At 43.1% G+C, this 22,260-nt stretch overlaps 1 protein-coding gene across 15 annotated transcripts in view; it reads right to left on the bottom strand.

The window, feature by feature from the left end:
* Window positions 1-22,260, bottom strand: part of fubp3 (far upstream element (FUSE) binding protein 3) — a 126,724-nt gene that overhangs the window by 30,161 nt on the left and 74,303 nt on the right. For 9 of the 15 annotated variants that reach the window (XM_078226354.1, XM_078226356.1, XM_078226357.1 and 6 more), the window contains exons 13-16: window positions 8,605-8,768; window positions 7,613-7,686; window positions 6,247-6,326; window positions 2,816-2,932 (exon numbers count right to left, since the gene is read on the bottom strand). In XM_078226354.1, coding sequence (XP_078082480.1) covers window positions 2,816-2,932; window positions 6,247-6,326; window positions 7,613-7,686; window positions 8,605-8,768 — 435 coding nt within the window. The remainder of the gene's footprint in view (window positions 1-2,815; window positions 2,933-6,246; window positions 6,327-7,612; window positions 7,687-8,604; window positions 8,769-22,260) is intronic. The other 6 variants (XM_078226362.1, XM_078226359.1, XM_078226360.1 and 3 more) reach the window with 1 other exon arrangement.

The following is a 22,260-nucleotide window of genomic DNA, read 5'->3' as shown; positions in this document are numbered from 1 at the left end:
TGTACAGTCCAGACACACACACACACCCCACCCAGCTGTAGAATTTTACAATAGGATTAGGCAATCCAACAAATGAACCATCACTCTGTGTGAGACAGCAAAGAACTAGAGCTATAAAAGCTGCCACTGAACACTGTAGGTGGGGCGAGGGAAAGGGGGTCCTGAATTTTGAGGGGGGGTGTAAAGGGCAAAAGAGAGAGCACAGTCTCACTGCAATCTGTAGGACCACACTTAAAATTGTTTAGAAGCATCAACAGATATATCACTCTGAATTCTGGAACTATGCACCTTTGGAAGTGAATGACACTGAAGACATCTTGCCTTCTGTAGAAAGAGGTTCTTCAAGATGGTCCACATAATGGATCAGGGAAATGGCGACATACAATATGTTTTGGACAGAACTTTAACAGACCAAACAAAGGTGGAAAAGACAACTAAGAAATTCCCCACATAGAACCACAGAATCCCTACTGTGCAGAAAGAGACCTTTCGGCCCAGAGTCTGCACCGACTCTCCGACAGAGCATCTGACCCAGGCTCACCTCCGCTCCATCCCTGTAACCCCACATATTTATCCTGTTAATCCCACCCTACTCTGCACAGTATTGGATACTAAGGGTCAATTTATCATGGCAAAATCAACCCAACCTGCACATCTTTAGAGGAAAGGGGAACACCTGGAGGAAACCGACATAGGAAGAATGTGCAAACTCCACACAGTGACCCAAGGCTGGAATTGAACCCGGGTCCCTGGCGCTGTGAGGCAGCAGTGCTAACCACTGTGCCACCCATCCTTGGAGAAGTTGGGAGATTTTATTTTGGGGAGGTTGTGGGGGCAGGGGAGGGTTGGGTTGAGGTTCAACTGACATTAATTTGGGAACACTCCATCTCAGTCATCCTATGAAACTTAATCCGCCACATGAATTAGCAAGCATCATCAACCTGCGGTGAATCACTCATGCCAATACCAAACTCCAGTCACAAACACCCTCTACACTTCAGAAATACTTAATTGGCTGTAAAGTTCTTTAAAGTGTAAGGTGCTATTTAAATGCAAGTCTTTCTTTTCCTATATCCCAACATCACAGTAACTGTGTTAACATTCGCACAATAAATGAGCTTTTGAACGAATTCTGAAATAAGCATTTGCGAGAAAATATCAAGTGTGGACATTGGTCAAGAGGTTAGTAGTAATTAGAGTCTGAGAGAAAAATATATTTTAATGAAAAGTTAAGCAAAACTGTGCTAATGGCACCACAAGGGACAATTCTTGAAAGAGTAAAGCTACATTTAATGCAAAGTCTCACGTTAAGTTTGAGCAGATGTCATGGTCATTTTGAAAGTACACACAATAGCAAACTGGAGCTCGTAGGTTATGTCACTGAACGAGCTTGGAATGAAACGATCCAGTTGGATCAGGATTTATGGCAAAATCAAGGATTTAAAACAAAGCATTACAGCCTCTGCAAACACAGCTCAGTTAATGCCAGTTCACGACGGAACCCCATGTCATTAACATTGCACTCGATGCTTTCTGAAGTCCCGGAGTCTCTGCTCTTCCGCAGTTCTATGTGGTGACAGCTGATTTGTCAGCACGCGCTTAAACTCAATTGTGTAGTTCAGAGGCCATGTCACCTGTCAGTCCAGAATCACCAGATCTGATTGGTTCAAGTGTAGTTCACGCACCATTGCAAACCCATCAAACTGTGTTTGTTTTCAGCTGGTCACCGTTAGAACTGGGATAAACCACTTTGGCCAAAAAGTGAATTTTGAACGTCAAAAGGCAAGGGACAGAAAGGGATTGTGGTTTAATTAGAAGCAAATAAAGCAATGCATTCCACTTGAGATTCCTTTCAAATGAAGGATAGTTTCATTATGTTCTATCCTATCTGGTTAACAAGCAACTATTGCTGATCACCAGCTATAAGCAGCTCATCATGAAAAGCAACATCCTGTACATATGTTTTGAGGGAAACAAATTCTAGATCACTGATACTGTAATACTGCCAACGGTCTTTCCTTGTAATTCAAAAACAAACTTGCCAATAACTTCGATTGCTTGTCATGCAACATCCCAAAATAGCCATCCTACAACGCAACAACCAAGAGATGGGCTTCACAACACTTTTCAATTTCCTGCATTGAACTACACAGCAAACTAGCCACATAATAAAAACATTTCATCTACAAACTGGGAGTTCAAATGCTGCAAAAAAAGGAGTATTTGGTGTTTGGATATTCTTAGCGTCTCGCCCCAGCAACATACATTCCTAGGCCAGGAACAGCACGGACATTCCCTCTACTCTAACTCGAGAATCCGCTTCAACCCCCAATCTCAGAAAACCATCCCCTTTACTCCAATACCGAAATTCTGATCCCTGTCAATGGTCATTGTCAACTGCACACTAAAGCAAATGTACGAACATCAGACACTGGAAATGTAATAAAAACACTGGAAATATACAGCAGTCCACGTGTATCTGTAAATGGGAGGGGGGTGGGGTGGAGAGGGGAGGAAAAGGAGAGGGAGGGAGAGAGAGATCCCAGTAGACATTTTGTAGAGACTACCCCAAACTCAGCACTTTTAACAGAGACAAATAGAAGACTTTTAACTGGAATGCTCGATTAGGATGAAGTCTCAGATGGGCAGACAGTTTTAGAACACACAGGCAAGCCCCCTAATTATTAGGGGTAAAGCAGAGTTTGAAAGTGACACTAATTCTGGAACTGCACAGGTAATAACTGGAAAGTGCAAGGCACAGAAAGTGGAAGGTATTTGCCGTATTGTTGAAAAGTTTCTCTTTACAAATACACACCTGAATTTTGTTGCGAGTTCTGCCCCATTGTTGCTTGTTGTTGCTGGCTAGGCTGCTGGTAAAACTGGGAGATGTAGGCTGACCAGGCTGCTGTACCCAAATGCTGTGCAGCTTTACCTAGACACACACACAGTGTCACAGTAACTATGACTGACTAATTTTGGTAGTTTTTAAAACTTGTGTGGCAGGAATAGTTCATTATGCAGTAACATTACTGCTTGCGTTCATGTTCTAATTTTTTAAAGTATAATTTTGAATCACGTGAACGTAACTCCGCACCCCTCAACCAAAAAAGGCGTGTCTAAAGAGATGGGAATCCAGGCATGTCCTCAATTAATGCCTTCTTGGTTATTACCAAGGATATTGGATTGGATCCCCTTCCTACTGAATTTCCCTTCAAAGGAAAGATCACCAGCAAGGCTAGTGTTAACTCAATTATCTCAACACATTCACCTTGTCACAAGATGCTTTAGTGAAAGCATTAAAGTGATAAAAATAGGATGAGTTGATCTGTAATCACGTGACCGGAATTTTCAAATAGAGTTGCTTAAGTAAATGCAGGGCTTTTGGAAGGGGGCAAAGGGGAGAGAAGAGTTAATGCCCCATTCAAGGGTAACCATATCTTCCCTGGTACACAAAAATGGCAGAGTGGTAAGAGAAACGGCACCTGAAACATTGTGTAACACAACCTCCACTTACATAGCACCCTCAATGATGTGGTTGCAAGGGGCCAGCAGTCGCTCTTGGCTTCTGCAATGGAATTAACTGGGAGCTGGTGGAGGATTTCAAGCCTAGCACAGCACACAAGCTGTGAACAGAGTTAACAAGCTGGGGGCTGTCCAGTCTGCAACAGTTCCACAATAGTTTTTTTTTTTAAAAAGGGAAAAAAATGAACCTAGCCCCATCAGAACAAATGCCATTACATTTCTTTGTCCTGGAATCTATATAAAAAAAACAATTTATTCCCGTGCAACACTTGGTTTGACATGTACAACATTCACCCACAGAACTTTGTTAGTACCATTGTGTTCCAGACATTTCATTAATTTTAGTATGTGATTCATTGCACCACTCGCATGCTCACATACTGCACTGTTTTAGAGAAATAACACCAACAAATCAGGACAAACTGTATAACAGGGATAAAAATCAAAGTTAAAAATCAAATACAGAGGAGAAACACAAGAACAAACAGTAAAAGCTATTAAAATTTGAACAGGAAAGGCAGGTTAACATTTTGGGCACAGATCTTCTGACAGACTATTTCAAGGATTCATACCCCAAAACATTAACTTCCCTCATTTATCAGTGAACTGCCTATGCTCGGGGGAAGGTGTAGGATTTGCTGATTAATAAGGAGGGGCATTACTTTATGGGCTGGACTAGACACTTGCCGGTGTGTGCGACTGGAAATCATTGCAATATTAGGGTAACAGGAGAGAAATAGGGTACACATTTCAACCAAATGAGATGAGCAGAGATTATGTTTTCATAATTACACAGGCTCAAAAATGAAATGAGGGTTAAAATAAACTGACTGCCGTTAAATTGTTTTAAGACACTTAATTTGTGTATGGTGTATAAGAATATTTAATGTGATTTATTTGAAACAAGAGTATTTTATGTAAATGGAGTAAAGGAAGAGAAAGGAAATTGTCTCCAACATTTGGGGACCACATTTGGGGAAGTTGGGGACCGCAGCATTTAAGTGGGGAGGCGATGGTGCAGTGGTATTGTTTGTTATTCTGGAGACCCAGGGCAACGCTTAGACAGTTACAGGTTAAGTAAATGAAATATAATGAGCCTGGAGCCCTAAATCTGTGATGGGACTCTGTGATAGGAGGCAAGTTGAATGGACAATGATGGCACAGTGGTTAGCACTGCTGCCTTGTAGCACCAGGGGCCCAGGTTCGATTCCAGCCTTGGTTGACTGCCTGTGGAGTTTGCACATTCCTCCCGTGTCTACGTGGGGTTCCTCCGGGTGCTACGGTTTCCACCCACAATCCAATCCAGGTTAGGTGGATTGGCCGTGCTAAATTGATGCTTAGTCTCCCAAGATGTGCAGGTTAGGGGGATCAGTGAGGTAAATAAGTGGGGGTTACAGTGATAGGGCCTGGGTGGGATCCTCTGTCGGAGAGTGAGTGCAGACTCGATGGGCCAAAGAGCCTCCTTCTGCACTGTAGGGATTCTACGACAACTCACTATTTTGGAATTTGGGAAATACGTGGAGATGGGGGCTCCCCCAGAATGTTTCTGAAATGGGTAGAGATTTCTCTTTCTCTGAAGATGGAAAATGGTATGCGAGGCTACACTGCTGAGTGAATGGAGCAGAGCCGATGGTCTTTTCCTGCCCTCTTCACAAGAGCTTGGTTTAATTAACTAACATATCAAATTATAATCATGGGCAGTGTGGAACTGAATGGAAACTGCATTCCTTATTGATGAAAGCAATGTAGAGGGAACCGGGTAGCGACAACAGGCAAATCATTATAATTACAATGGACGGCACGGTAACACAATGGTTAGCACTGCTGCCAGGGGCCCGGGTTGGATTCCCAGCTTGGGTGACTGTGTGGAGTTTGCACATTCCCCCAGTGTTAGCGTGGGTTTCCTCTGGGTGCTCCGCTTTCCTCCCACACTCCAAAACACGTACGGGTTAGGTAAATTGGCCATGCTAAATTGTCCCTTAGTGTCATGGTGATTAGCAGGGTAAATACTTGGGGTTACGGGGATAGGGCCTGGATGGGATTGTGTTCAGTGCGGGCTCAATGGGCTGAATGCCTCCTTCTGCACTGGAGGGATTCTACAATAAGTGTGTACAAAAGTTTAAACTCTCCTACAGCGTGGAACTGTTCAAATGTTCAGTTTGTTTCAACTAATCTGTGGTCTGTTACAACTGGGATTAGTGTTGAAATCGGCCGATTAAAAGTAGAATAAACGAGTGATTGAGAATAAATCAGGAGACAATTGGAATGAAACTGACTATGGTTAAGACCAGCTGAAATGGGTGGCTGTGCTGGGTGACAGAAACAGATTTTGGACTTACAGGAATTGTGCGCACAACTTAACATATTGAACACAAACGAAAAGCGCTGGAAAATCTCAGCAGGTCCGACAGTGTCTATGGAGAGAGAATAGAGCCAGCGTTTTGAGTCTGGGTGACTCTTTGTCGGAGTGATTAACATATTGAATGTATGGATGGAAAAATATTGCTTAGCCTGTTGAATTTAAACAGCTGCCCATGCAGCACGTCCTTTTACTCATTCCAAGAAGGGTGATCAAAAAACCATTGTTGTCCGCGTTTTTAATGAAGCACTGTACTAACTGGAAATGAACCATAGCACAATCAGTGCCACAATGAGCTGGTAAAGGGGCTGAAGAGCAATAAGGAAATATAGATACTGTTCGATGCAAACAAATCAGACACTCACTTGGATCCTGCTGTCCTTGTTGTTGCCAAGGTTGATACGTGCTTCCCCATCCCTGTGTCATAAAGGCTTGTGGAGGACCACTATGTTCAAAATGAATGAGCACAAACAAATTTAAAATGAGCTGGGCGCCCAACAGATGATTTTTTTTACATTGGTTTTGATATCTGATAATCACCTGGTGACTACGTTGTGCGCTTAGGGGGTGATGGAGGGGGTAAAAGCTGGGGTGTCGTTTCCAACGTGACAGCGCTGGGAATAGATCATTAGAAAATGGGATGAGATTCCACGGCACACTTGGCATTAATACACGATAAGAAGTTTAACACCACCAGGTTAAAGTCCAATCGGTTCATTTGGTAGCAAAAGCCACACAAGCTTTTGGAGCCTTAAGCCCCTTCTTCAGGCGAGTGCCTGAGTTACCACTCACCTGACGAAGGAGCAGCGCTCCGAAAGCTTGTGTGGCTTTTGCTATCAAATAAACCTGTTGGACTTTAACCTGTTGTTGTTAAACTTCTTACTGGGTTTACCCCAGTCCAACGCCGGCATCTCCACATCATGATTAATACACGAACCAGGCAGGGAGCACCCCAAGCAGGGACGGCTGACAAGCCAGCCAGCCTGGTTCGTGACCAGGACTTGGGAGGGGAAAGGTGGGAGTTCAGGAGAGAGGTTGCTGTTTCCAGACAAGTAAGCACTGGTAAAGTTACGAGTCACCTTTTTTGGTAAATAGTGCTTTAGGTTGCTTAACTGTGCACTCATGAGATCCCCAAGCTGTGAGTTTTGCCAATCTTTGCCTGTATTTTTGACACTGAAGTGGGATGTGTTCCTTTGGGCAGAGTCGCATGCACCTATTATCTGTCAAGGGTTTTTCAGCAGCTTGGAGGTTCAAAGCATTAATTTAATTCCTGGGATGGCAGGATTGTTGTATGAGGATTGGGCTGACTGGGCCTGCATTCACTAGAGTTCAGAAGAATGGCATTGAGATAGAGGATCAGCCATGATCATACTAAATGGCACAGCAGGCTCGAAGAGCTGAATGGCCTACTCCCGCTCCTAGTTTCTATGTTCCTATTGAGGTGTCATAAATATCAGAGATCTGCATAGCCAAAAAATCTCCAAACCCTGAAACAAGATAGTAACCACACATTGTTCAATTTCTTTGGGGTGGAGCTTTAACAAAGCATCTGGGAGGGGGGGCATCCAAAATGAAGTGAGGTACGGATGAGCTGGCCTGATATAATTTCCATTCCAAACACTCATCAGCCCAACAAGGAGTATGAACATAGAGTGAAAATAGATTCTCCTGACACCAAGTGAAAACAACTGTCCAAGTTTAAAATGCAAATACTGTAGAATTATAACTTACTTTTGATGGTGTCCAGGTGGTCCTTGACTATAAGGGCTTGTGTTAAATCCTCCAGGCCCACCAGGCCCTGGACCCTAAAAGAGCACAGAAAACATATTTAAGCTAAGAAAGTGAAAGATCTTGAATTTAAGCAGCATCCTTCACAGCCTACATGCTTTCACCACCTTGCTTGATAAATTATTTTATTCTGAAATGGTCACATGGAGGAACAGCAAACAATTTGCACACTAGGTCCCACAAACAACAAGTCCATTGATGACCAGATCACTGGATTTAGATGGAGGGCGAGTAATGAAATGTTGGCCACGTCACTGGGAAAACTCCCCTGTTCTTTAAATAGTAGCACAAGACCTTTTATGCCCAGCAGACACGGGAGATGCCGTCTTGATTCAATCTCATCTGGAAGTCAACGCTAAGTTTTGCACAGGAGTGTCGGCTGAGATTGTGCATTGGAGTAGGGGCATGAACACACTGCCTTCTGCATCAGATGTGAGCTTGCTACCACTGAGCCAAGAGCTAAGAATTCAGAATGGACTAATCCAAGCACCATCATTTTAAAGAGACTGTTCATAGAATCTTTTGACTTTAATCTATTTGCTACACACCAGAAATTTGGATAGCTTTTCCAAAAAGCCAGCACAGGCACAATGGGTCAATGGCCTCCCCTCTGTGCTGTAACATTTTATGATTCTCTGAATTTAAAAGGGTTCATTATTTTGAAGGATAACAGGAACCTGTGGGGAGGCGGAGGCAACACATGAAAAGAAGGGGATGGAGAAAGTGCACTGGTCAGGATGGTAAACTCTTTGGCACGAGGGTGAAAGAAATCAATAGATGTCAACCCATCTTTGTGGTTTCCTCACAGCCGATTTACAACAGCAGTGACCAGGGATGGGGTTTTATTTAAAATAAGCCAATAACTGATCTGTAAGACGATGGTTGAGATGAATGAAATGGAAAAAGTTGCAGCGAAAAAAAAAAATCAATCTCACCCCATTGATTTTTTCTTCTATTAATTGTCGAGCGTGCTCGATCTGTTGTAGAGCTCCACGGATGATGAATATTCGGATGTTGGGATCAGAATTTGGTGGCGGGTTTCTCTGTAGTTCTACATGTGCTCCTGTTTGCTGGTTAATGCTTTTGATCGTCTCCCCACCTGAAGAACAAGATGGAAAAGTTGAAGTGCCCTCAGAACCGATTTAACTACAGGTTTATTTCCAGAATACCATTGATCAAGTTATTATGTATGCTACAAGTTACCTTCTAGTTTTAAATAATTCTGCAGTGTCGGGCATTCACAAACCATTTGCTAACACAGGTAACCGAAGTCACTGCCCCATCTAACAGAAGCTATCCCATAAACAAACGCAGATCTGAAGACATGCACATTAGCAATTACCATAGAATTCCTACAGAGCGAAAGGAGGCCATTCGGCCCACTGAGTCTGCACCGACTCTCCGAAAGAGCATCTTACCCAGGCCCAAATCTGGGCCCTATTCCCGTTACCCCAATTGCTTTTGTATCAGTAAGATATAAAAACAGCCATTTTAGTCTGATCGAGACAACAGACCCGAAGCAGAGACCAAGAGGACGTCAACAAAACAATTGACTTCTCTGTCTACTGAAGATGTGATCATTGAGTTAAGCTACACTATTGACTCAAGGTTGGAAATATCTCTGCCTACAAAACTGTTGGATTTTTATATCAATAACGCCAATTCAGAAAGTTTCCAACTTCAGGTGATCCTTACCTCTGGGATGCTAAAAAAGAGTAAAGAGCATTTAAATATCAACATCTTACACTCAAATCTGTTGTTAAATGTGGCCATTGGCTAGGCAACCACAGGTCCAAAGATGTGCGGGTTAGGTTGATTGGCCAGGTTAAATTGCCCCTTAGTGTCCTGGGATGCGTAGGTTAGAGGGATTAGCGGGTAAAATATGTAGGGGTAGGGCCTGGGTGGGATTGTGGTAATGTGCAGACTCGATGGGCCGAATGGCCTCCTTCTGCACTGTAGGGTTTCTATGATCTATGAACCAGCTTTGACCTTCAACCCTTGTGACAATCTCAAAAGGATCACAAGACAATTCTACAAATACTCAAGAGTGCAAATTACAACCCCCAAAAACACGAAGATACCCTGAAACTTAAATCTCAATGAGGCACCGTGCACTATTTCAACAAAGATTGAGGTTCACACCTGTAACCCCCAAGGTGGCCAATGGGAATGGGGAGGGGTCCACCTGTTTGACCAGCAAAATCAAGTACATCATTAGTCAAAGAGCAGGCTGCCTGCCATCCCTCTGGGGAAGTTAAAAGGGTTCAGGAAGCCCAAATAGATGAAGTCCCACAATAGCACGCATTAATTAACAAGCCAGGGTTTAACAGCTCTGACCCATCCCAGGGATCCGGTCCTCAGAAAGGACCCGACCATTACTTATAATGTTATCATCAGTTAAGCCTTCTGTAGCTTGCATGCAAGTATCAACATTTGACGAGCAGCACATGCATTAGTTAGCCCTTGGACAAGGCAGGATATTTCAACTGTAACGCACGAGAAGATTGCTGCAATTTAACCTAATGAATGAACACAAATATTATACTGAAGTAATATTTTCCTTTTCATTTCCTAGCCATACAAATGTCTTTGAAGCTCTTTAAACGGATCAAAGTACAAAAGTTGGATATGTAGGAACCTCCTTTCTAGCTTACACAGCACATTCTACTTCAGAAGACACCCCAATCAGGTTAAAAAAAAAAGACCTGCTGCCAATTCAATAATTGTACACATCTCAGTCTGCTGCGTTAGGATTTATTTTTCTTGGTTAATTTGGTGGTAGAGGTGGTCGTGGACAGTGGCAAAGAGAAAAGACTGGCAAAAAACAATTAAACTTTAAGTTTTGACATTTGACACATGGTGGACCACGTTTCGATAAGACTAAGTGAACTGCTCGCTAAACATACAAGCAGGAAGTAATGACAACACATCGTCACAAAAACCTAGTGAAAAGTGCTTCGCCAGACAAACATACAAATAGAGTGCGAACAAAATGCAATCGTATCTTTTGAGAATGTATTTTTCTTTAAAAAGGCAGCATTAACCACAAGCAATCACTACAAAACAATGAGTGATCAGAATGGTACATTTGTGCGTCCAGAACGAACTACCATGTTAACAATTCCCGTGACAAAATCAGGTCAGGACATTTGACTTATACCAACAATTGCAAGGGCCCAAGCTAAAAACTTCAATGAACAATGGTGCTAACTTTATTAATGCCGTAACCTGTGGGTTTGACAACACCGCTACAAAAATTCAGAAATGTGACACTGCAATACAATGTTGAACATCGCCAGCAGACTAGACCAAGCTGAAGGCGTTAGTGATTCAAAGCATTGAATTCAGTGTACAAGTTTTTTAAAAACTCCTGAATGATTTAATGTGCTGCGATTAATCTGCAGTTTGCTCTTCACTGCCAAAAAAAACATGTCTACGGTTAATCTGTAACTTTGAATTTAATAAAACAATGCATCCTATAAAATTTAATGACTGCAAAAAGCCCGCCAGCAATCCCCCAAATTGATTTTCAAACGTTAAAGAAATTCATTCAGAAGGATTTCTCACATAGCACAATTCTTACCCTTCCCCCAAACAGTTACTGGGGAAAGTGGCCTTTTTAATTGCATCCTTTTGTAATGTTTGCAGACAGCAGGGAGGGTACCTGTTAAACATATGGAAAGCCAAGGAACTTAAAAAAAAAACGATGCTATTCCCCAACAAAATCAATTAAAGCGTGGCCTTCCTAGATGTAGCCAATTTACGCCTTCCCTTCACTGCTTTATTCACCGAACAATCTGAGCTCAAAGCCTTTTCAAATCCGCACGCTGATTAAAATCTAATGTTTATGTCCTAACATCAATTACTTGTTGAGTTGTGTATGCTTGCTCTGACTGCTTCTCTCACTCTGTCCTCCCCCCCCCTTCCTCCAGTGTGTCCAAAGGGATGCCCTTGGTGGTTAATGCACCCACTGGGGGAGGTCACTCACAAGACGCTTGGTGGCCAGTCACAGACACGTTCAACAGTCAGTCTATTCTTCCGCCTGACAGGGGTGCAATGTGAAACCGACTGCAATGGTACTTGATGAAAATTGTAAAGCAATTAATCAATCCGCTAAAAAGACAGCAGTGACACTGCCCAGCACCAGAGAATTATCCATCATTTTTTTTTTATTATGGTAATACGGTGAAGAGAAGTAACGATTTATCTTCTAGCTCCTGCCTTCACCCAACACAGAAAGCACTTGACGTTTCTATTGCCTCGCAGCCTTTTCAGACATCTTTCAGCTGGTCAGAGCCACTGAAAAGGTAATGCCGGACATCAACTTTAGAGACTGGGAGATAGAGTGATCCTGAAAAGACCCATGAAACACTGGTTTATGCAGTCAGATTTAAATTACACTCCCTTCCAAAGGGGGACGGGCGGTGAGAGGAGATTCACACAAGATCATGAACCGAAACCTCAACCACCAACAATTAATGTCACATTAGCTTCAGCATATTGTAACTCACATTAAGCTGTGGACGTGCACAATGAGACCCTGGGTTTTCAAAGCGTGTGCTTCTTCACCCGCCCCTGTTCTCACAACCACAATATAGTCAAATGAACTGGTCTTTTTTTAATGTGGGTTTTGTGGGGCTGGGGGTGGGGAGGTGGTGCGGGGGGGGGGGGGGGGGGGGATGTTTGTGGGGGTGGGGTGCTTTATTGGGGGGGGGGGGGGTAGAAGAGAATCAATTTTGGGCCATCACAGTCACGTTTCATCTTAAAAACAGCTCCATTCAGCCATCATTAGTTTAGTTAAAACAGGTCAGGGGTTGTGTCAGAAATTTAAGCCACTTCATTATTCTCTTCATGAAAATGTAAAGGAGACTGGCAAAGTTTAACTCTCTAAAAGCAGACTTCAACAGATCTCCTCGGACTCGACAAAGAAAAAATGTCTTTCATTTCTCAAAGTTCTCTTTTCTGGCTCATTTGCATTTATCCACTTGCTGTAAATTAAAAGGCTGAAGATTTGAAGCACTAGTTACAAATGTTGGACATCAATAACAAATGGTGAACATTTTAACACTTGCAGTGCACAAAAGCAGCCAAAAAGGTTGATCCGTTATATTGTAGGAACAGTTGAGACTTTAAACCTAGTTAACAAAAAAATGCGAATCAAACATGCCAGTGTAATTTTTGAATGAGGGGATCAGTTTGGCCAGACTCTCCACTTAACTTTGTGAGCTATCCATTCAATATCAAGTGTTAGAATTGTCTACACCCCTCGAGAGGTCTTCATATAATAATCCATTGAGTAAAGCATAAAGTGGCACAGTGGGTTAGCACTGCTGCCTCACAGCGCCAGGGAACCGGGTTCAATTCCCGGCTTGGGTCACTGTTTGTGCGGAGTTTACACGTTTTCACCATGTCTGCGTGGGTTTCCTCTGGATGCTCCAGTTTCCTCCCACAGTCCGAAAAGATGTGCTGCTTGGGTGCATTGGCCATGGTAAATTCTCCCTCAATGTACCCGAACAGGCACCAGACTGTGGCGATTAGGGGATTTTCACAGTAACTTTATTGCAGTGTTAATGTAAGCCAAGTTGTGACTAATAAATAAACTTTAAAATCTAGTATTGGTGTTATTCAGTCCACTGGTAACAGTAGGTAGAAAATAAAATCATTAACTGGTATGCTTTATTGGTAACTGACATTCTTATAACCTCACCACAAATTGCTCCCATCAGGTTCTATTACCTTTGCATTATGCAATACAAAATCACATCTCCAAACAACTTACATTTATAGTGCCTTCAACACTATAAAATGTCCCAAAGTGCTTCACAAGAGTATTATAAAATCAAATGACACAGATACACAAGGGGAGAATAGGTCAGATGACTAAATGTTTGGTCAAAGATGTTGATTTTAAGTGGTATCTTAAAGGAGGAAAATGAGGAAGAGGGGGAATTCCAGGTCTTGGGCCAAGGCAACTGAAGGCACAGCCCATCAATGGCAGGACGATTAAAATTGGGGAAGCTCAAGAGGCCGGAAGTAGAGGAGTGTAGATAACTTGGAGGATTGTGGAGCTGGAGGAGATTAGAGATAGAATGGGGTGAGACCATGGAGAGATTTAAAAACATGAGAATTTGAACATCAAGGCATTGCTTGACTGGGGGCCAATTTAAGTCAGCGACACAGGGCAAATAAGTGAAGACGACTTGGGAGTGAAGACTCGGGCAGCAGAGTTCTGGATGGCAAGTTTAGAGGATAAAATGCGAGACCCAGCCAGGAGTGCATTGGAATGGTCAAGTGTAGAAGTTACAAAGACATCAGTCCAAAGATGTGCAGGTTAGGTGGATTGGCCATGCTAAATTATCCATTAGTGTCAGGAGGATTGGCCAGATAAATATGTGCAGTTATGGCGATAGGGCCTGGGTTGGATTGTTCACGGTGCAGTCTTGAAGGGCCGAATGGCCTCCTTCTGCACTGTAGGGATTCTGTGATTAAACACAAACATTAAACCAAGTCCAGTGTAAGAAGGTGCCATTCAGGCCATCCAGCACACTTCTCCCAATTGCGTGTTTTGGGAGGGGATGGTGGTAAGAGTTTCTAATTTCTGAACTTGTGAATGCTGTTGCCTAGTTATTTACTCGTTATACAATTTAATGAACAGTTAATTCAAAAGGGCAAAACTAGCAATTGCATGACCAAAGTTTTTTTGTAAAAAAATGGACACACTACAAAAATTCCACAAGCTTAAATTGGCAATTTATTAACAGTAGTGACGATACTTAATGTCCATCCAGTACATTGAGGTACAAGAGGCAGAATGCGCAAGAGAAAGTGAGTTTTTTCATAATACTTTTGGTGGACTGGAAAATCATAGAACCTTACAGTGCAGAAGGGGGCTATTCGGCCTATCAAGCCTGCACAGACAACAATCCCACCCAGGCCTAATCCCCGTAACCCCACATATTTACCCTGCTAGTACCCCTGACATAAGGGGCAATTTAGCATGGCCAATCAACCTAACCTGCACATTTGGACTGTGGAAGGAAACCGGAGCACCAGGAAGAAGCCCACGCAGACACGGGGAGAATATGCAAACTCCACACAGTCACCCAAGCCAGGAATCGAACCCGGGTCCCTGGAGCTGTGAGGCAGCGGTGCTAACCACTGTACAAGAGGGAGGCAAAACTGATTCAAACTGGAATTTCACTTTTAGGTTTTGACAATGTATGCTGCACCATCACAGGAGTGTAGATAACTTGGAAGATTGTGGAGCTGGAGGAGATTAGAGATAGAATGGGGTGAGGCCATGGAGGGATTTAAAAACATGAATGAGAATTTGAATATCAAGGCATTGCTTGACTGGGGGCTAATGTAAGTCAGCAAGCACAGGGGAGATAAGTTTTTGTATTTTTAGAAAGCATTTAGAGAGTTGCATGGGTAAGATGGGTATCGAGGAATATGGGCCAAATGCAGCCAATTGGGACTAGCTTAGTGATTAAAAAGTGGGCAGCATGGACAAGTTGGGCCGAAGGGCCTGTTTCCATGCTGTAAACCTCTATGACTCTACGACTAAGTGAACAAGACTTGGTGGAGTGAAGACTCGGGCAGCAGAGTTCTGGGTGACAAGTTTAGAGGATAGAATGCGAGACCCTTCTGTTAATAAATCGCCATGAAGTAAAGGAAACTGACAAAAGCCACTGTGCAAGGAGCACAAGTGTCGCGCAACTCGCTTGCAGCATAACGCTGATTTCAACATGCACTCTCGATAACAGCTCCAACTTTAGGAACAGCACCACAAAACAAAGGAAGGAGGAACATCACCTCAAACAAATATAAAAGCTCCTCAGAGCTTTACTGCAGCCTGGGTGCCCAGCATGTGCTGCCAATGAGAGGACAACTCATTTTCCCTGACCTCCTGAAGCTGTTTCTCTCAGCCTTTCATTAGCCCGAACCTATACCTTTCTAACCAACAGGGCAGATCCTGCAACCAGAAAATAAAAGTTTCAAATTGTGCACGGGTAATTTTTGTGGCGTTCCAGAGTTATGGAAATTGGCCAATTGTCCCAAGCCAATTGATACAAGCAGAATGGGTTCCATAGCATCAACACCCTCAGATTAGATACGGAATCACTTCAAGTGCACATAATGGCCAGAGCACTGGGAAATTGCAAAAGATCGAGACACAAATTGCAGTGATTCTCTATCATTGTCTGAAAAATTGGAAGCTATAGTGGCTATTTCACCTCATTGCTCTCTCTGGCAGACCATTCTCATTCACGTGGATATTCCTTCCCCACGAACATCTTTTTCTACCTTTTCCCAATTCACGCTCGAATTCTTCCAATTCCTAGTTCAAGCTGATACCGATACCCTCTTCCTCCAGCTCACATCCCTTCATATCCTAGCTCCTATTAACATTACTGTGGCTGCTGCATGCTTTGGGTCAAATTCATGACGTTTCGCAGTCTACCCACAAAGCGCAGTGGAATTCAATTCATGGAGCTGCATCAGGGAAGATGCCAGGAACCCCAGTAAAAGGGTAAAGCATGGAATGGAGCAGGTCAATTCCCCCACCGGTCAGCTACACGTTCGCGGCAATGCTTGTCGAGCTCCCAATTTGAGCCACATTAGTGAGGAATCGATACATGCAGGGTGAGGATTTCTGCACACCAGGAAGGAGAGCGGAAATACTCAGTGGCAGTGACAGAAAAGTAATTTCCTATCCCACAGTTCTGCATTGCGGCACGGTGGCACAGCGGTTAGCACTGCTGTCTCATAGCGCCAGGGACCCTGGTTCAATTCCCAGTTGGGGTCACTGTCTGTATGAAGTTGGAATTCGCCCCGTGTCTGCATGAGTTTCCTCCGGATGCTCCAGTTTCCTCCCACACTCCAAAGATGTGCGAGTTAGGTTGACTGGCCGTGATAAATTGTCCCTTAGTGTGGGGGTGATTAGCAGGGTAAATATGTGTGGTTTTGGGAATAGGGCTTGGGTGGGATTGTTGCTGGTGCAAGATTCATGGGCCGACTATCTTCCTCTTGCACTGTAGGGATTCTATGATTCTCCTAGCAAGCTTTCAGGAGGCAGTTAAGTAGCTCACATGCCCTTGACAAGAATTCACAATCGTGGAAAATCACAGTTGTGGACTGCGATTAAAAATGTTGGGTCTTACCCTTTTTAAAAGGATCAATCACTCTGAACATTCAATATGTTTGTCTTTCTGATATAACAAATTTCCCACCCTTAAGATATGAACAATTCAAAACATGAAATTAAAAAATATCACATGGCAATGATCTGGCCCCAAACACCAACAGATCCTACCTGGTCTGTCAACCTTCTCTGCCCAGAAACCAAGTGGAGACTAGAAGCCAAGTACATATATATTATATATATATATTATATATATATATATATATATATCTCCCCACATGGTATGGCCAGCTGTTAGGCAAAATCAGAATTGGCTTGGGACAATAGGAGAGGCAATGGTCTTGTGGTGTTATTGTTAGACTATTAATCCAAAAACTCAGCTAATGTTCTGGGGACCTGGATTTGAATCAAACATAAGAACATAAGAAATAGGAGCAGTAGGAGGCCATCTAGCCCCTCGAGCCTGCCCCGCCATTCAATAAGATCATGGCTGATCTGAAGTGAATCAGTTCCACTTACCCGCCTGCTCCCCATAACCGTTAATTCCCTTACCGATCAGAAATCCATCTATCCGTGACTTAAACATATTCAACGAGGTAGCCTCCACCACTTCAGTGGGCAGAGAATTCCAGAGATTCACCACCCTCTGTGAGAAGAAGTTCCTCCTCAACTCTGTCCTAAACTGACCCCCCTTTATTTTGAGGCTGTGCCCTCTATTTCTGGTTTCCTTTCTAAGTGGAAAGAATCTCTCCACTTCGACTCTATCCAGCCCCTTCATTATCTTATATGCCTCTATAAGATCACCCCTCAGCCTTCTAAACTCCAACGAGTACAAACCTAATCTGCTCAATCTCTCATCATCTACACCTCTCATCTCCGGTATCAACCTGGTGAACCTTCTCTGCACTCCCTCCAAGGCCATGGCAGATGGTGGAATTTGAATTCAATGAAAAAAATCTGGAATTAAGAATCTATGGATCATGAAACCATTGTTGATTGTCTGAAAAACCCATCTAGTTCACTAATGTCCTTTAGGGAAGGAAATTTGCCATCCTTACTTAGTCTGGCCTACATGTGACTCCAGAGCCACAGCAATGTGGTTGACTCTCAACTGCCTTTGGGCAACTAGGGATGGGCAATAAATACTGGCCAGCCAGTGACGCCCATGTCCCACGAATGAATAAAAACACTCGTACAATCTCTCTCTTCAAGGTGGCTGTGAAAAATGTTGACTCTGAACCCCAGTTTGTATTTGGATACTTTATCCCTCATTACAATTCTTGGAGGACAGAAATATCATTATGCTTTGCAGAGAAATGCAGGAATCGTGGCAAATAAGCCTCCTAGATATTGATCTTTTCTTCCCAGAGTGTGGAATATCATGTTATTCACAATTATTATAATCTATTAAGCAACTGAATTATTTTCACTTATGACAAACTTCCAACTGGGCAAGGCATCAGAGTTAGATACAGACAAGAAACAGGCTATATTTGAAAAAATAAAAATACTTCCCATCATTTTAGCCCTTCCAGTGCAAGACAAACATTTATGCTCCCATAGGAACAATCCAAGAAGCAACACTACTAATCTTTCCAACCAAAATCCTGGAACCCTGTTACTAATGACAATGTCGAAAGATGTGCGGATTAGGTTGATTAGCCATGGTAAATTGCCCCGTAGTGTTAGGGGGACTAGCTGGATAAATACATGGGGTTATAGGGATAGGGCCTGCATGGGATTGTGGTCGGTGCAGGCTCAATGGGTCAAATGGCCTCCTTCTGTACTGTAGGAATTCTATGATTCTCTGAATGTGGGTACACCCAAGCCACATGAACTACTGTAGTTCAAGGCAGCAGCTCACCATCACCTTTTCAAGGGCAGTTAGGAATGGGCAATTATTGCTGGCTTTTAGTCATCCCACAAGCAAATAGTAAGTCAAATTAACGAAGATGCCAATGCAAACATTTATCTCTCTACCTGCTGTACATTCATGTTATTTCTAGCATTTCCTCACTAGCAGCTTTGCAGGGGAACGTGACATCACTGATGACATCATTGGCCGTTTACGTGGGAAAATGGGCAGTCTATCTAAACAGCCTGTAGAGTTAACATTCTTTCAATAAAGTCGGCCCTTTGATTAAACCTTTGAGGCCTACAGCCTATCTGAAATCATCACTGCAGGAATGCTGGCGATGGGGAAGTGCCAAACAATGGTCACAGCACTGGGGGAAACTGGAAAGTAATCGAAGATTCTGAAGAAAACAACTTCGGAAAGAAGCTCACCACGCGCTCTGCACAAAAAGATCTGTAACAGTACCGGGCGCAGAGAGTAGCAAGTACCCTACAACAACAAATTTAAAGTTGAGGGTGTTGTAAAACAAAGGAAAATAAGCTGAGTTTGGATATGCCTTGTTTTGGGGAGAAAAGCAGCACGGTAGTGCTGAAAATCCATGGCACATGGTGCTCACGCAGGCCCCGTTCCATAGTAAAAATGGTGGGGGTTTCTGACGCTGTGGGACCATTCGATGAGAATACAGAGCGGGCAGCCCATATACAAAGAGATTTGATCATTTTGTCCAATTGATATAGTCCCAACTTTCCTGAACATGATGCAGGAGTGTGCGGTAGGGTATAGCATTTAACCGCCTGAGAAGTCTGGTACAGCTGGAAAAACAGGCATGAAAACCTACGATGAAAGAGTGAAATATTGTAGGACCACTGTTCACCAAAACCTTTAGTCATTGCCGAAAGGTTTAGGTTCCATAAGCATAACCAAGAGTGTGAATTGATCTCTCAGTTTGTAGCTACCTTGGAGACTAGCTGAACACTGTGAACTCGGGGATATCTTGAACAACACCATGAGAGATAGATTAGTCTGTGGCTTAAGGACGGAGGTTATTCAAAAGCAGTTAACAGAAAGCAACCTAACCCTAAAGAAAGCTTTGGAAATTGCTGTATCCATGGAATTAGCAGCCAAAGAAACTCAGCAGTGGAGTTCGAGCAAAAGAATTCTTAAGATGTTGGCTGAAAACCGAACACGGACAGACACTCTCAATTGCCACAGGTGTGCACAAACCAGGCACGCAGCAGCAGATTGTTGGTGCAAAGACATCATGTGCAGGAATTGTGGCAAAAAGGGCCACATTGAACACACTTGTTGGAAAATGAAACACGTTTCAGACCAGAATTACAAAAACAAAAGCCGAATGCATCAAATGGAAAGCTGAATAAAGGAAAATGTATCCATAAAGAGCAAGAGAAAGGATTTGAGTCACAGTCCAAATTTAATCCGTCATTAAATGTACTGGCTATTGCTGGTGCAACAAACCATTACTGGGTCACACCTTCACTGGACGGACAATGGGTGAAAATGGAGGTGGCAATTGGAACCGCAGTTTCACTGGTACCAGAAACTGTTTACCAAGAAAAGCTTTGGCATATTGCGAGGGGGATTAATATCCATACTAGTAATTATGGAGGAAAATAGTAGTGACATTAATAACTGTGTCCAGTGAAAGGGTTAACAGAGGCAAGTCACAAAAGCTTACACAATGTTTAACTGCAGGATAGTAAGCAGCTAGTTCCAGGCACCTGACCTTCAGATAAGAAAGGAAGAAAGATACAAAAGCTGGGAAAAGGCCTTTTGGACAAGGAAGTTGATTCACGTTCCAACATCCAGGCATAGCTGGGATGTTTAAAAGATCGTTGAAAACTAAATTGAGGCAATTAAAAATCTCACGCCAATTGGATATTTTAATTAAGTGTAAGGTGATTGTGATTGGTTTTAAAAACTGTACTTTTATATGAGTGGATAAAGATAGCTCCCAGATTTTTACTGATATATGCTAACTAATTGTAATCAAATGTTTGAAATATAATTACTTACATATTTCTGAATTTTTCATGGTCTCAATGACTTCATTCAGAGTCCTATAGCTATACTCTTTTTTAATAGATTCATCTTGAAACCACTTTGCGACTTTGTCTGGCCACTTGATGGCAACGATGGTTCTCTTGCTGAATTTAAAACTATAAGAGCCCCATAACACCTTGAAACCCTTGAAGATAGTGTTAAAAGCCTATACTGGAGAAGTGGTTCCATTGAGGGGTCATATCGATGTAAATGTGCAGTTGAATGGACAGTCTGCAGGCCTGTCCTTGCACATCGTCAAAGGAAACTATCCAGCGCCAATAGTAAGAAGCTGGCTGGAAAAGATCAGATCAAATTGGGCCGTGGTAAATCTCATGACAGATTCCGAGGCAGGTCCAACCAAAAACCTAAAGTTAACAGAAAGTGCCAGCTGCTGAGAAAGCTGGAAAAGTAGCAAGGCTCATTCCGGCAGTGCTGGCACCAAGACGACAAAGGCTCAGCATACTGTAATAAATGTTGTTCAAGAAATGACAGATGAAGAGCTTACGGAAGATCATACAAAATGCTTTGACAAAAATGATGGTCAAAGGTGTACTGAACAATACAGCGAGGGTTATCGGAAAGCATTTACGTGCGCTCACTTTGCAAATACCGAACCAGAGAGCAACAAGAAATTGGGGCGCGCCTCGAAATATTCCTTACCCTCCAGGAAATCTCGAGTTCATTGGAAAGAACGTTCAGTTTGGAAAAAGAGCTGCTGATTTCCTTCATGCATCAACGGTCAACAAACATAAAAAGACTGTTGATCGTAAACAACGGTAACAACAGGAGCGCAGAAACTCATGAAGGAGGGTTGGATGGGAGTTGCTCCATGTGGCCAAAGGAATAGAGTTGGAGCTGCTCAGAGTGCAGTCCGCAACATCAATATCCCTTCCCTATTTCACTCTGTGCAGCAGCATCCAAAGTCCAATGAACATATCAATGGAACCATAAGAACATAGAACATAAGAACTAGGAGCGGGAGTAGACCCTCGAGCCTGCTCTGCCATTCAATAAGATCATGGCTGACCTTTTTGTGGACTCAGCTCCACTTACCCGCCCGCTCACCATAACCCTTGATTCCTTTACTGTTCAAAAATGTATCTATGCTTGCCTTATAAACATTCAATGAGGTAGCCTCAACTGCTTCACTGGGCAGGGAATACCACAGATACACAACGGTGTGTGAAGAAGTTCTTCCTCAACTCAGTCCTAAATCTGCTCCCGTTATTTTGATGTCATGCCCCCTAGTTCTAGTTTCACCTGCCAGTGGAAACAACCTCCCCGCTTCTATCTTATCTATTCCCTTCATAATCTTATATGTTTCTATAAGATTATGAAGGCCATGACCTGGTCTTGCTCAACAACCCAGTCCCCTTTAAAAGGCTAAGCTTGATATGCTCTTAAAGGGTGAGAACCCTTTGGGAAATCCTCAGAAACAACGGCTTCAGCAACAAGATCCTAAACGCAAAGGTGACTGCAGTGAGAATGCAACCCCGAGGGAAGACGACGCAGGGTCAGACGGAGGCACGG

This window comes from Mustelus asterias, chromosome 13, assembly GCF_964213995.1.
Source record: "Mustelus asterias chromosome 13, sMusAst1.hap1.1, whole genome shotgun sequence".
Lineage (NCBI taxonomy): Eukaryota > Metazoa > Chordata > Chondrichthyes > Carcharhiniformes > Triakidae > Mustelus > Mustelus asterias.
Note: the sequence above shows the minus strand (reverse complement) of the source record. Positions and strands in the feature narration are given on the sequence as shown.